We start from the raw sequence: 14,775 nt of genomic DNA on the forward strand, positions 1-14,775 counted from the left end.
ATCTGCATTCGCCGTTGTTTCTTAGCTTCATTCTACAGGTCGGTCAAGTTTGCCCCCCGTATTAGAGGAAATTCAAAAATAAATATACCACTATTTTGCACACATTTTGCACAATTTTGCACATCATAAATGATATGTTGCACACTTACCTAAGAGAAACCAGGGCCGTTTTTAAAACGGGGGGCAAACTTGACCGTTCCCCCCCATTTGTTACGAAATTGATTTATTTCTATGTACATCGATTCGGCCAATTTTGCACAATTTTGCACACCTGTTTTTGAATTTTGCACACCCTTCTGACGAAAGTTATAAGCGGTTGAAAATTTGAAATTTCCCCCCATCTGTGACTAAATTGAATTTTGTTTATATCAAACGAATCGGCTAATTTTGCACAATTTTGCACACCTGTTTTTGAATTTTGCACACCATCCTGATTAAAGTTACGAAGGTTTGAAAATTTGCAATTTCCCCCCCCCATCTGTCACGAAATTGAATTTTGTGTATATCAAACGAATCGGCTAATTTTGCACAATTCTCCTGACAAGAGTTATAAGAGTTTGAATATTTGAAATTTGTCCCATTTTGTGTGAAATATCCCATTTAAAAATACATAAGTATGAGTCATATTTCGAAAATGATAGATCTCGGCGACGTGAAAAACTGCACGGAACCTTTGACGGAACTTAGATTTCACCTTTTCGATAATTTATAGCTTGCATAGAAGAACATTTATGAAACTAAAGATTCTACACACAGATTTGTCCTAGCCCTCTTACTTCCTGAAATACCTGGCAAATTTGAAAATTTTGCATTTTTCGACAACCCGCATATCTCGGTTATCCTATAACTTATCGAAAAGGTGAAGTCTGGGTTCCGTACGGTTTTCGACGTCGCTGAGATCTATCATTTTCAAATATGACTCATACTTATGTTTTTTAAATGGGACAATTCACAACAAAATGGGACAAATTTCAAATATTCAAACCCTTATAACTTTTGTCAGGAGAGTGTGAAAAATTCGAAAGTAGCTGTGCAAAATTGTGCAAAATTAGCCAATTCGTTTGATATAAGCAAAAGTCAATTTCGTAGCAGATGGGGGGGAAATTGCAAATTTTCAAACCCTCATAATTTTCGTCAGGAAGGTGTGCAAAATTCTAAAATAGTTGTGCAAAGTTGTGCAAAATTATCCGATTCGTTTGATATAAACGAAATTCAATTTAGTCACAGATGGGGGGGGGGGATTTTAAATTTTCAACCCCTTATAACTTTTGTCAGGAGAGTGTAAAAAATTCGAAGGTAGCTGTGCAAAATTGTGCAAAATTAGCCAATTCGTTTGATATAAGCAAAAGTCAATTTCGTAGCTTCTGCATCTGCATCGGGAAATTGCAAATTCTCAAACCCTCATAACTTTCGTCAGGAAGGTGTGCAAAATTCTAAAATAGGTGTGCAAAATTGTGCAAAATTAGCCGATTCGTTTGATATAAACGAAATTCAATTTAGTCACAGATGGGGGGGGAAATTTTAAATTTTCAACCCCTTATAACTTTCGTCAGGAGGGTGTGCAAAATTTAAAAATAGGTGTGCAAAATTGTGCAAAATTAGCCGAATCGATGTACATAGAAATAAATCAATTTCGTAACAAATGGGGGGGAACGGTCAAGTTTGCCCCCCGTTTAAAAAACGGCTCTAGTTTCATTTAGGTAAGTGTGCAAAATATCATTTATAGTGTGCAAAATTGTGCAAAATAGTGGTATATCTCTTTTTGAATTTCCTCTAGTACGGGGGGCAAACTTGACCGACTTTCATTCTACTGAGGTGTTTATTGAAGAGACGTGTTTTATTGTGAGACTGTTAAAACCCCGTGACCATCTGAAGATTGTTCTTACTTAAATCAATGGAAATCTTAGGTTATGCTCGGTCATAGTCCTCAAAAATTTCTTCGAGTGTCTTAGACTATTGGGGGATTCCCATTCCAGGTTACGGATGGAGCCTTCCAGGTTCTTGAGTTCTGCTTTAAGTTGGTTTCCACTTGGGAAGCAGAATGGTTCTGGTCCATTTAGTAGAGTACTTTCTTTTCTGACTAGATCATTTACTTTTTCATTAACTAGTAAGAGGACTTTATTTCTATTGGCCAATTAGAAAATTTAATAAACTAAACTCACATAAGCACATGTAATTTATAACAGCCACGTTTCTATTTTATTATTATTGATGTTGTAAATGAATGATGGAACTTATCTTTTATTTTGTTTACCAGAAGAAATAATTGAAATATGTATATAGTGATATAGTATTTTTCTTTAAAACTGATTATAAAAATTCTTACAGCGATATCACGTCAGCGAAGATTACGTTTCTGAAACGAGAAACAGAGCTTACTTGTATCTGGGTGGTGAGAGTTCGTTGAGATCCACTTGTGCTTCGTCTGGAGCCTGGATAGAACATATCAAGGAATATGGAGGTCTGGTGGTATGTCTGGAGCACCGTTATTATGGAGAAAGCCAACCTTTAGAGTTAGTATGATATTTAAATACATATACAGGGTGAGTCTTAAATAAGTGCAAATATTTTCAGAGTTGGTAGATCTCGATAAAGGAAAGTTAATGTTTTTTCTTTACCGTTTTTCATATAAAATTTTGAGAACCACTGGATCTTTTCTGGATATTCTTTCTTGTAAATTTAATCTACTACCTATGTTGCCATATTAGGTATTAACAAATTATGTTTTTAACTAAAAAAATTTCCAAAATTTTTTTCAAAAAATTCAAAATTTTTTTTTTGACGAAAAAAACCCTCATAATCATGTTTCTGGGGTCGAAATATAATACCCTAAAAATATTTGCACTTATTTAAGACTCACTCTGTATAGTTACAATTTACAACTTATAGCATTAAAAATATAAAATAAAAAGCAACTTTAGGAACTAGGTAGCCTATCTGCTTAGGAAAACAGTGGCGTAACTACCGATGTGCCGTGTGTGCGAAGCACACGGGCCGCATTTCCATATCTATCACCTATCGCGAATCAAGCAGAATCGGGCGATCCCCCGAACTAAGTTCTTATCTATCACATGTCTTCTTAACTACTTAACTAGCATACGCTATATCGCGAAAATAACTTATTACTTTACACTTGTTCTTGTGCAATTTTGTAGCTGTGTTTTCCTTTGTTTTTATTTATTTTTTTTTTATTTATTTGATATTTTATATGTTTTGGGTTACATATTCTGTGTCGCAGTAATAAATAATACTATAAAAAAATTAATTTGATAATGTTATTTCTAACCTAAAATATGAGTGCATATTATTCAGATTAGTATATAAGTATTGAAATATGTAGGTGTAATAAGGGGCCCGGTAAAATTTTTGCACACAGGCCCGTGAGTCTGTTGTTACGCCACTGTAGGAAAATATATTGATATATTGACTAACACAATGACTAAAGAATACAAGGACATGTAACACTCATATACAGGCTGCAGCAGAATTTGTGATGTTAGACGCCATGTTTCTTTTGTTGTAACGAATGAGTCATCAGCTGGTCATCAGCGACAATTTTAGCGATGTTTAATACCGTATGATCGAGAAAAAACGGCGTCCAGTTGGCTGGAAAATGAAGATCGCTGTCATTTTATATGTAAATCTATATGGGAAATGTCATCGATCGTCATTTCCCAGCCAACTGGACGCCATTTTTTTTTCGATCATACGGTAGTTTGTGTGTAGTGAACTTTGTATAAACTTTATTACAATGGTGATTAGTTGTTCAGCTTTCAAGTGTAAAAGCCGCAGAAGAGAGAAGCAGTTACGTTCCATAGGTAAATAAACAATCCACTCCACCTTTTTAGCGTTTTTTTACTGAATTGGATAATTATTTTTCTGATATTATATGTACTTGATATGTGGTATATGTCGACACTAGTTTTGTACCTTTTATTAACATTTTAATACGTTTTTTTCGTAATTAATTAGTATGATACCACTGCATAAGCCATAGGCGTAGTCAAAACATTTATCTCTTCAAGCGGCTATGTTAAGAAAAATATGTGCCATGGCACTGTTTGGTGGTATGGTAACAATTTGGTTGCAGGTGTTATTCGTCCTTGTATTCTTTAGTCATTGATTATACATATATTGATATATTGATTATATATTTCGAAAATATGATGAATATGTGCAAAAAAAATGAAAAAATTCAGCGATTTTTATTTTTCAGAAATTTAAGCACAGAAAATTTAAAGTACCTGTCAAGTACGCAAGCTTTAGAAGATGCGGCCACGTTTATACAATTTATAAATACACAATACAACTTGACAAGCGATGTCAAATGGATTGTATACGGTGCCTCCTATTCGGGTAGTCTTGCGGCTTGGTTAAGACTGAAGTACCCACATTTAGTGGCGGGAGCTGTATCTCACAGCGGACCATTAGAAGCAGTACTGGAATTCAAAGGTATGAATACATAATATTGTACATCAGGGTGTCCCATTTTGGTTGCAAGTGAGTGTTATTTCGAATATTACTAAAGTAACTGTATACAGTACTAGTCAGAGATTTTGGAGGATTCTCATTCCAAATTACGAATGGAGTCTTCCACTGTCACTGAAGAACCTGGATTCTACTTCAGTGACTTCGAGTGACTAGATCAGTTGACTTGACTAGTGTAAACGCACCTTAATGGTAAAAACTAAACCTTATAGTACTTTTCAATATCCAGAATAACATATATGATTATCCAGAAACCAAAAAAAACCTTCTATTTTATTTTCAGAATATCTACAAGTTGTTCTTGATGATTTCGCATCCCACAGCACCCAGTGCCTGACCAACATTAAAGCAGCCTTCACAGAGTTAGAGGAAGTGGTATCCAGTTGTCTGGAAGACTCAGAAATCTACAACTACGTGGATGAAGTGCTGACACTTTGTGACAGTATCGAACAAAGCGAAGGAAACGATAAAGATTTGGCAAGCTTCTTCGAGGTGTTGGCAGATGATAATTTTGCTTACGTGGCACAGTATAACAAGAATCCGAGTCTTGGCAATCTTACTGTCGATTTTGTTTGCGATATTATGGTTGACGAATCCATAGGTACACAACTTTTAAATTAGATTATACAGAGTGTGATAAATTCGAGGGTGACTATTGGGATCTCGGAAACTATATATGAGGACAAATTATGGCAATGCTTTGTAGTCCAAGAAAATAGGCCTTCAAATACGAAGTTTTGGTAAAAAAAATCAAAGTAAATAACCATACTTAAAGCATTTTCTTCTAAAAAAAAAATTAAACTATCAAAACACGCCTATTTTTACCAGTTAAGCCAATTGATTTTAAAGATATTGGACCTCCGAAAAATCCCCTGTGAATCCGCCACTGTCTGAGTGCCTAGCATCTGACTACGAGCTTTCCCACCCACGATAAGGTTTCGCATCTCCTAGTGAAAGAACTAGTACAAAAAATTATGAATTATGAACAAAATTATAAACACTAGTTTCCCATCCCTTCACTATGACTATATGATCTAGGTAGTTGACATAATAACTAGTGTCTTAAAAAATCACCTCTTAAAACTACCGTATAATCGAAAAAAAAAACGGCGTTCAGTTGGCTTGGAAATGACGATGGATGACTGTCCCCACATAATTTTACATAGGTATAAAATAACAGTGATCTTCATTTCATAGCCATCGCTGACGCTGTTTTTTTTTCGATCATATTGTATCTTTTTTTGTAGGAACTGTCGTAGATAGATTAGGCAAAGTAAATACGGCAGTATTAAATAAAACAGGAAGCGAATGTCTGGATTACACATACACCTCAATGATTACGCAGTATACCAACGTCACAGCCGATCCAAGTTCAATGAGTAAGCAAATATTTTCTTTTTTGAATAAGTAATTTTATAATAACTTTTTGAACTGAAAAATAATTTCTATGACTTTGTTATTATACATTTAAGTGCGACAGTGGTTCTACCAAACATGCACAGAATTCGGATTCTTCCAAACATCGGCCCAAGATGATCCAGTGTTTGGATCCAGATTTGACATCGATTTCTTCGTGGAAACCTGTCAAGATCTCTTTGGCACGGAATTCAACGAAAGTTTAATTACTGCGGGTTGGTACAAATAAAAAATAATCAAATGCAGAGTCTAATTAGATTTATAATAGGTATTAATCAAGTTAATACCAGATATGGTGCTACTAACATCAAGGCCTCGAACGTAGTTTATGTTCATGGTTCTATGGATCCGTGGCATGTATTGGGCAAATTAGAAGACGACAACGAAGTCGGATCTAAGGCTATTGTCATTCAAGGTGAGTTATCTTTATAGAAAAACTTAAATTCAGATTATTCCCATCCTTCTCCGTCATTACCTGTTCATCCTCCGAGGAATGGATATACAGGGTGGCGCACCTCATTCGCCTCGGTTGATTATAAGAAAGCGGAAAGATGTAGAAACAAAATATTTTATGGATATATGTGGGGAGGTAATGTGGACAATTTACAATTATTTTGAAATGTACAGGGTGTTTCAGAACTAAGATCCATACCAAAGTTATATTTTTTCTTATGGAACACCCGGTATTTTATTTCATTTGTGGGTTCTTGTGCCCAAAAAAATGTATTTATTATAATGGTTAAATATGTTTAAAATCTTTGGTTTTTGAGGTATTTAAAGATATTTAAATTTGCATGCCACAATAGAATAGATTATTAACACCCTGAACATTACTTTTCAGAATTAATGCTTGTGCTGAGTTTAAAGGTAGAGAAATAAACTTTACAGAAAAATGTTATTCCTTCCTTAAATTTATACAGGGGTATCAAAAATTGCTGGTCTATTTTAAATATTTATTTTACATAAAAACTTCGTTATTTCATGTGCAACACTATGTATTTTTTTAAATAAGTCGAAGCAGATTTAAATGCTTTTTCAAACTATATTAGGGTTTCCTATACCTATCTGGCTCAGATTTTGAATAAAAAGCGATTTTTCAATAAAATTGTAATCAAGATGGCTAATGTTGTCATGGCAAGTTTCGAGTGACAGTTAGTTAGTAGCTATCATAGATAAATGAAACAAGTTTAGATTGGAAAGTGCCCATAAGGACAATGTAAACACTATTTGGCGTTATTCTTGCAACGGTCGCGACCCAAAACTTTTAAAAATTTCGGAGCGTTTCGGCTTTTCGGAATTATATGTTAAATATTGTTTATTCAAATATTATTATTTTCTGACTTAACATTATAAATAAAATACATCCTGTTGCATACTATTATACTTTATTTGATATTAGGACTCATGTATGAAATCTTTTATGAAACATTAGGATAGTTTTAATTTCCACCATCCACGATGGTTATTGCAGTTCTCTATTCACAGCACAGCTTTTTAAGTTTTTAATGCCACTTTTTCACAATTATTACCGGTTGGAGTAAATAAAACTTGAATTAAACTCACAAGATAGCAATAATTATTTTGAAAATGGACGCTATAAACACTTTTCGGAATTTTTTTAATGAGAGCGGTTTAGATTTTGAAAGATTATTATGATTTTTGAAGATTCTGACCATAGATAAAAGAAAATAATCTACTATTAAGATAGATATGAAACTTAATAGTAAACTGTTTTGGGTCAAAGCGTCCCTCCGTGTTTTTAGTCAAGACTACAGTTTTAACCCAGCGGCTTCGCCTTTTTCTGCTGTAAATGTTGTTTTATGTTTATATTTGAATTCAGAGGAATTTTATTTTAAAGTTTCATTGATATATTGGAATATCAGAGGAACTCGATATCCTTATTATCCAAAAAATATATATATTTCACATTAGTTATTTTTATTTATTTACAGAGTTTCATGTAAATGATCGAATAAAAACAACGCCAGGAAGGCTGTGAAATGAATAGACCGATTTTATATGATTTTAAAGCGAACGAAAAAAAAAATCAAACAACGAATACATACCATATATTTTTCTTTTTATCTAAGATATACCTTATCGTCTTTGGAAACACGTACATTTTTGCAGTTTTGTTAGTTTCTTTGCAAGATGCAACACAACAAGAAAACACCATTTTACAGTTAATAAATAATAAAACTATTTCTGACTATGATATTTAAAATTTAGATAGATAGAAAATTAAAAACAAACGAGTATTTGCAAACGCAGGCCCAAATTCAATAAAATCAAAATTTTTCCTGCGAAAATCAGGCTTTTTTCACTGAAAAGGTATTTTGATTTATCAGCAGTCATTGTCAAGTTGACAATATACAGGGTGTTTTCGAATTAGTCTAAAAACAATGGGGTGATTCCTCATGTGTTCTTGAAACAATTTTTATACAACTGTAATGGGTCTAAAGTACTTTCTTTCTGATCTAATTGGGTGTTAAAAATTAAAAAAAATCGATATTTAATATAAAATAAATGGTACACTACTGCTTTTTAAAGAAAATATAATTTTTTCAAAGATCACTTATACAGAACAAGACTGCCGAAGTTGAATTCTATAACGAAATTTGGTATGTAGTAGGTATGCGACATAAATTAGGATTAATTGACGTATTCAATTGTTTTTTGTCACTTCCTGTTTCACCGGAAATTACTACTAAGTTTTGATTTTAAATGGCACCCTCGGTATATTTCTATTTTATGACATATGTCATCTTTTGATATTTTCGATTAAAAAATACGATTTTGGCATCTATTCGACCGGCCAGGACAAGACACGAAAAATTGAAATTTAAAATATAATGTTTTTGAACGAAAATTTCAAAAGTTGAAATAAGATATGTCATTCTACTCAGAGTGTCATTTTCTATCGAATAAAGTGGAAATATACCGAGGTGCCATTTAAAAATCAAAAGTTTTAGTCATTTCCGGTGAAACAGGAAGTGGCCAGAAACACCCTGTATATGCATATCACAGGCAACCAAATAAACTAGTAACCTCTAAAAATTATTTTTCCTACCACTAGCGACATACCGTGTTTTTAGTGAGTACTAAATTATTTTATCAAAATTTCACCATATAAGTTTCCAGGCAATGATTCTGACTTTGACAAAAGAAAATTATTTCTGTTTTTGTTTGCCGTTGTTCTTAGCGACCGCTATAGCAGCGCCAGATCGCGTATAACGGTCGCGATCCAAAATAATTTCGCGACCGAAAATATTTACGGGCTTTCCAATCTAAACTTCTTCCATTTATCTATGGTAGCTATTTTCAAAATCGAAATTAGTTTATGGAATTATTTAAATTTATACCAGTTTACTTTTATTTAATTTACCTACAATAGTTTAATAAATAATATTTATTAAATATGTGTTTATTATTCTCTCAAGAAAAACGAAGAAGTAGTTCTTTGAATTATTTTACGATGACTTGTAGATATATGGATTTTCTATAAAAGAGCCAATTACGGTAAATTCATTTTCTTCACTTTGAACCACAGGCTTTTATCTAATAAGTTTTTTTAAACCACACTACCAGCGCTGCGAAATAGGACTAGAAGTTTTAAAAAGAAACGCTTATCAGGAAGATTCCTATTTGGATATTGATTGATTTGGATTTGGACATAAGCCCTTGAGGCCAAGAAGCAATTTTCCTCACAAAATAATATTACTAGTAACATATCTGTTCGTTCCGCCAACAGGTCATGGGCGAAGTTAGGTTGTTAGATCTGGGGGGGCTAAAGCCCCAGTTATGGTTGCCAGCCCGCTACGCCTGGTTGCCAATTTCGTTTCAATTTCGCATTCGCTACTGAGTCGAAACTAAAAATTATACAATTTTTACAGATCAAATCAGAAAAGTATTTTTTATTTTTGGTTTTGTCTGAGTATCAATAATGTTTAATTATTTGTTGTGTAGGCTAGTTCGGTCTGGGGGGGGCTAAATCAGGATTTGGGGAGGCTTAGCACCCCCAAGCCCCCCCCTAACTTCGCCCATGCAACAGGTACTGCTTTAATTTTCGTGATAAAATAATTAATACTTCTTACTTATTAAACTATTGTAGGCAAATTTAAGTAAACTGTTATAAATTATAAATAATAATGTCCATAAACTAATGTCGACTTTGAAAATAGTTATTAACACTGTCACTAGAAAATTGCCATGGCGACACCAGCCATCTTGATTGCAATTTTATTGAAAAATCGCTTGTTATTCAAAATCTGAGCTAGATAGGATATCCCTAATACAGTTTGAAAGAGCATTTGAATCTTCTTCGATTTATTTAAAAAAATGCAGGGTGTTGCATTTGAAATACCGAAGTTTTTTTATAAAATATATATCCTTAAAATATATCAGCAACTTTTGATAGCCCTGTATACTTATATTTAAGAAACCAATACCATTATTCAGTAAAGTTTATTTCTCTACCTTTAAACTCAGCATAATAATTAATTCTGAAAAATAATGTGCAGGATCTTAATAGTCTATTCTATTGTAGCATGCAAATTTAAATATCTTTAAATATCTCAAAAACTAAAGATTTTAAACATATTTAACCCTTATAATAAATATCTTTTTTTGGACCCAAGAATCCAAAAATGAAATAAAATACCGGGTGTTCCATAAGAAAAATATAACTTTGGTATGGATCTTAGTTCTGAAACACCCTGTATATTTCAAAATAATTTTAAATTGTGCACATTGTCTCCCCACATATACTATTTTGTTTCTACGTCTTTCCGTTTTCGTATAATCAACCGAGGCGAATGAGGTGCGCCACCCTCTGTATATCTCCTACGAGGGTATACACCCTTTATACACCCTTCTACGGTTGGGGTTTAGCCCTCCATGCCCTTCACCTCCATGCCCTAGCTTTTCTCTGGCTGAGATACCCTTGAGGCATGTCTCCATTTTCTCCACTTCTTTAATTTGGTCTCTCCTTATACCTGATACCAGTTTTGTCCCGGATCTATAATAGAGGATATAAGTATACAGGGTCCGGCAGTAGTGCGTCCGGGATCTGTAGCTCCTAGAATAAAAACTTGAGAATTTTGTTTAAGCGCAAACCTAAAGTATGTACGAAGATGTATTTTAGGAAAATATTTTAACTTCTATAGGGTGGCTCAAAGAAGTGTGAGTAGATCGGGATATTTTTTTTAATGGAACGCATCGTATATTATTGAATTTTTGGCTTCCTTTCAGATCACTTTACATAATTTTAAGACAATAAAAAGTTTCGCAGCATCATCAGCAGATGATCAAGACAACTATCGTGCCACGCCCACTCGGTACCCACTGAGCGAGTATATAAACGCACAAATTATAGATTTTAGTTTAGTCTTGATAATGAGTCTTGATCATCTGCGAATGATGCTAACATGGTTAGCGAAATGCGCGTTCAGTATAAAAGTAAAAGTGTTTTGGTGTATTGTGGTGATTTAGTGTTTTACTTTGCTGTGTAACACCAAAAGTTCCAACTCCCAACTGTAATAATTTTAAGATATGAGTAAACAGATTTCAACCTTCCTTAAAAAAGTTATTACAAATACAAGAACTGCCCTGAAACCAAAACTAGAATAGGTATTTACTTTAAATAGTCTATACTTACTCCCAAGCAGCATTTGGACGTCGGGACAACGTTGTGTCACGCGACCAAACGTCGGGGCGCAACGTCGGCACAACCTCGTGCCAACCCTAGTCTGCACCTGCATCTGCACTAGTTTGGAGAATAATTTCTGGGTCGAAACGACGTTGGATACCGACGTTGGCTAGAAGCCTAATTTAGTACAAACTGCAACGTTGTTTAAAATCCTAATTTACAGAAATACAAAACTAATATGGCGTCTAAGTCGCGTTTTATCCTAAATTGGGATAATTATAGTAAAAATATTATATTTATAATTTAGTTAGAGACATATGTCAGATGGCAGTGAAGGAAAACAAAACAAAAGTATTTAAGTGTGGAGGATGTTTGAAGATCATAATTATTGAAACACTTTAACCGACTCTGTAACTCGTTACCCAAGGTAAAAAGTTAAACGCAAACAACTTTATTGATAAATGTATTGTTTCTACTTTAAAAAATACTAATGGGCCTTGAAATTAAAGAAGTTTTAAAAATTTTCTTGAATTTTTTTTTTAGTAAAATGAGAATAATTTATTCGCATTCGAAAAAATTGTTTCCGCGTATTTTTTAGGGTCAAATATTTCAAGTTAATGTATTCAAAAAGCAGGAATTGCTATTTTAAGAACGAAACATTTTCTTATTTAACAACATGGCGGCTTTAACTTTGTTGTTTTGGAGATTAAGATGGAGTAGTTCGAGTAGTCGCATACTGGACTAATAAAGTCGCAGTTCGGCCTTAACAGGTAGTATACTAGTCGCAAGATTGCCTAATTTAGTCATTCTAGAGTCTAGCTTGTGCCGCCCTCTATAATCTAAATAAACGAGGAAGTGTCGGTAATATATGTCGATGTATATTTAAATTTAGTTTTATATGTACCTTTCTTATGTCCCATTTTAATTAAGTTTTTTTTTTATAAAAACAAAAACAGCACTGAACTGTCTGACTGAACAGAACAATGAATTGAAAATTTAAGATTTAAGGTTATGGTTCAATACAGTTGCAAAAAGGTAGTGACTCTACGTCCTACCAACGTAAGAATAAGGAAATCTAAACAACGTTGGAATTAGTAAAACAGACGACGTTTGCATAACGTTGGAATAGGTCCTGAAACTGACGTCGGAAAACTCTATATTATCCAACGTTGTAACTACGTTGTCCAAATCACCTAAAGATCACTTAAGCAAAAAAGGTTACAAGACAACGTTTATTCGACGTCGCAGAAGCTTCTACTTTGCTGTAGTACTAGTCCAACGTCGGCACAACGTTATAAAAACGTTTAAATTTATTTTAATACCAAAGGTAGGGAGCTAACTATTTTTTGTAACTAATCCAACGTTGTGTTTAGTAAACATGTGGTCGCAAGTCGTGAAAATGCTACTTGGGCTTTGCTACAAATATCATATAATCTTAAATCGTTCAGGGTGTCCAAAATCCTACGTCGAACTTTCTGAAATATAAAATAGTTTTTCTTTACTTTTTTAAATGGAACACCCTGTATATTATTTTTTTTATTAAATGGAGTGAAATACGAAAAATGAATATTTTTCGTATTTAAAGTAACTCAAAAATTTTAATGGTTTCGCAGATACAGGCAGTATTATTTCATATGGCTCTTTCAACGGTATTGCATTTTAATAATATACAGGGTGTTCCATTTAAAAAAAAATCATCCCGATCCCCTCACCCTTTTTTGAGCCACCCTATAAAAGTTAAAATATTTTCCTGAAATACATCCTAGTAGGTACATACTTTAGGTTTGTACTTAATCAAAATTTCCAAGTTTTTCAAGAGCTGCAGATGTCCGACACACTAATGCCGAACCCTATATCTCTCTTTTTCTATTGCCTCCTTGGATTTGAGGTCAATTCCTATTCTGAGGACCTAACTATGACCCTCTTGCCTCGAGATGATGACTCACCAACTCGATGTCCGTACATTGGAGTTCTGGCACAGCAGGCGATACACCGCAAGGATTACTTTTACCCATTTTTACCACAAGGGTCCACTTTTATAGTGCCCCGCATGTAGAAGTAAGGAAGACGAGATGTAGAATAATTTAGATACAATGGGTTGTCCCCTGGCGCCCCAAGACTGAGACCAGTCTACGTTAGTCTTCTATCTAGCCACGCATCCCTTTGAGCTGGTCCCGCCATTGCAGGATTTAGGATTTTGGTGAGGTTGTCTCCTCTTTGTTCTGGAAGTTAAACCAAGACCAAGGGGAGACTTCTGTTTGTCGATATTCTCGCTTGATGATCCAACAGTAGTCAGCCTCATCTCATCATACTGACATCTGACATCCCATCTACCTTGATGCCGTGCCTCCACAGCGTGCCTCCATAAACATCAGATCTTGATGGTGGGATCACTAACAGCACCAACATTTTCTGGGAAGTTAGCAAGATGGCAAGATGACTATGTAAGAATAAATCTAGTTTGATGCTCATGTTACAATCAAGATTTCTAAAGCTCTCCAAGAGTTGTTGAACAATTTTGATGTAATTCTGGGCCGTATATATTCCCAAGAAAGCTTTTTAACAATATTTTTGAAAGCCACCCAAGCATTCCTCTCAAGTTCGAACATTGTTTCAATGAAACGTTCATATTTAATAAATTGCCGAATCTGTGGACCGTCAAACACACCAGCTTTTATTTTTTCATATGACAAGCTAAGGAATGTCGAAATGAGCACTCTCCCTTAATTGACAAAGCTTTAACCAATTGCTTCATGAGACCTATTAGTTTTATGTACAAAGGCGGAAATGTAATATTTTTCTGGCAAAAACTGTAGAGAAAAAACCTGACGTGATGGGACAAATCCAGAAAAAACTAGATAAAGTTTGGAATCAGCATATCAATTTACCTCTAAAACAGCTCAAATATTGAACTCAACAGAAATTAATTTTCAAATTGTAGTGTAATTTAATAAACGTTTTTTCTTACAATTTTTAGGGTTGTCTCATTGTGCTGGATATTATACCGCTAGAGCGAATGATTCTGATGATCTCATTAATGCCAGAGCAGAAGTACACAAATTGGTGGGAGAATGGTTGACAGGGGAAAGTACAAGTTCAGGTTTCAAGACTACCAGTTTTTCACTGTTTGTTATTATTCTGATTAGCATTTACGCGATGATAGTGTAGAGAAGACGATTTTTTTTATTGTTGTTTATTTGGTGGAATAAAATTTTTAAAAACGA

The 14,775-nt window shown here is 34.0% G+C and overlaps 1 protein-coding gene across 1 annotated transcript in view; it reads left to right on the forward strand.

Annotated features, from left to right (window-relative positions):
• LOC115882709 (putative serine protease K12H4.7) overlaps positions 1-14,775 on the forward strand; it is a gene marked incomplete in the record, with an annotated part of 747,005 nt that extends 732,230 nt beyond the window's left edge. The window contains 7 exon segments of the mRNA XM_030900931.1: positions 2,330-2,513; positions 4,217-4,452; positions 4,772-5,089; positions 5,736-5,867; positions 5,961-6,119; positions 6,173-6,319; positions 14,529-14,775. Of these exon segments, the coding sequence (XP_030756791.1) occupies positions 2,330-2,513; positions 4,217-4,452; positions 4,772-5,089; positions 5,736-5,867; positions 5,961-6,119; positions 6,173-6,319; positions 14,529-14,719 (1,367 nt within the window).

This window comes from Sitophilus oryzae, unplaced genomic scaffold, assembly GCF_002938485.1.
Source record: "Sitophilus oryzae breed Bouriz unplaced genomic scaffold, Soryzae_2.0 scaffold_179_pilon_pilon, whole genome shotgun sequence".
Classification (NCBI taxonomy): domain Eukaryota; kingdom Metazoa; phylum Arthropoda; class Insecta; order Coleoptera; family Curculionidae; genus Sitophilus; species Sitophilus oryzae.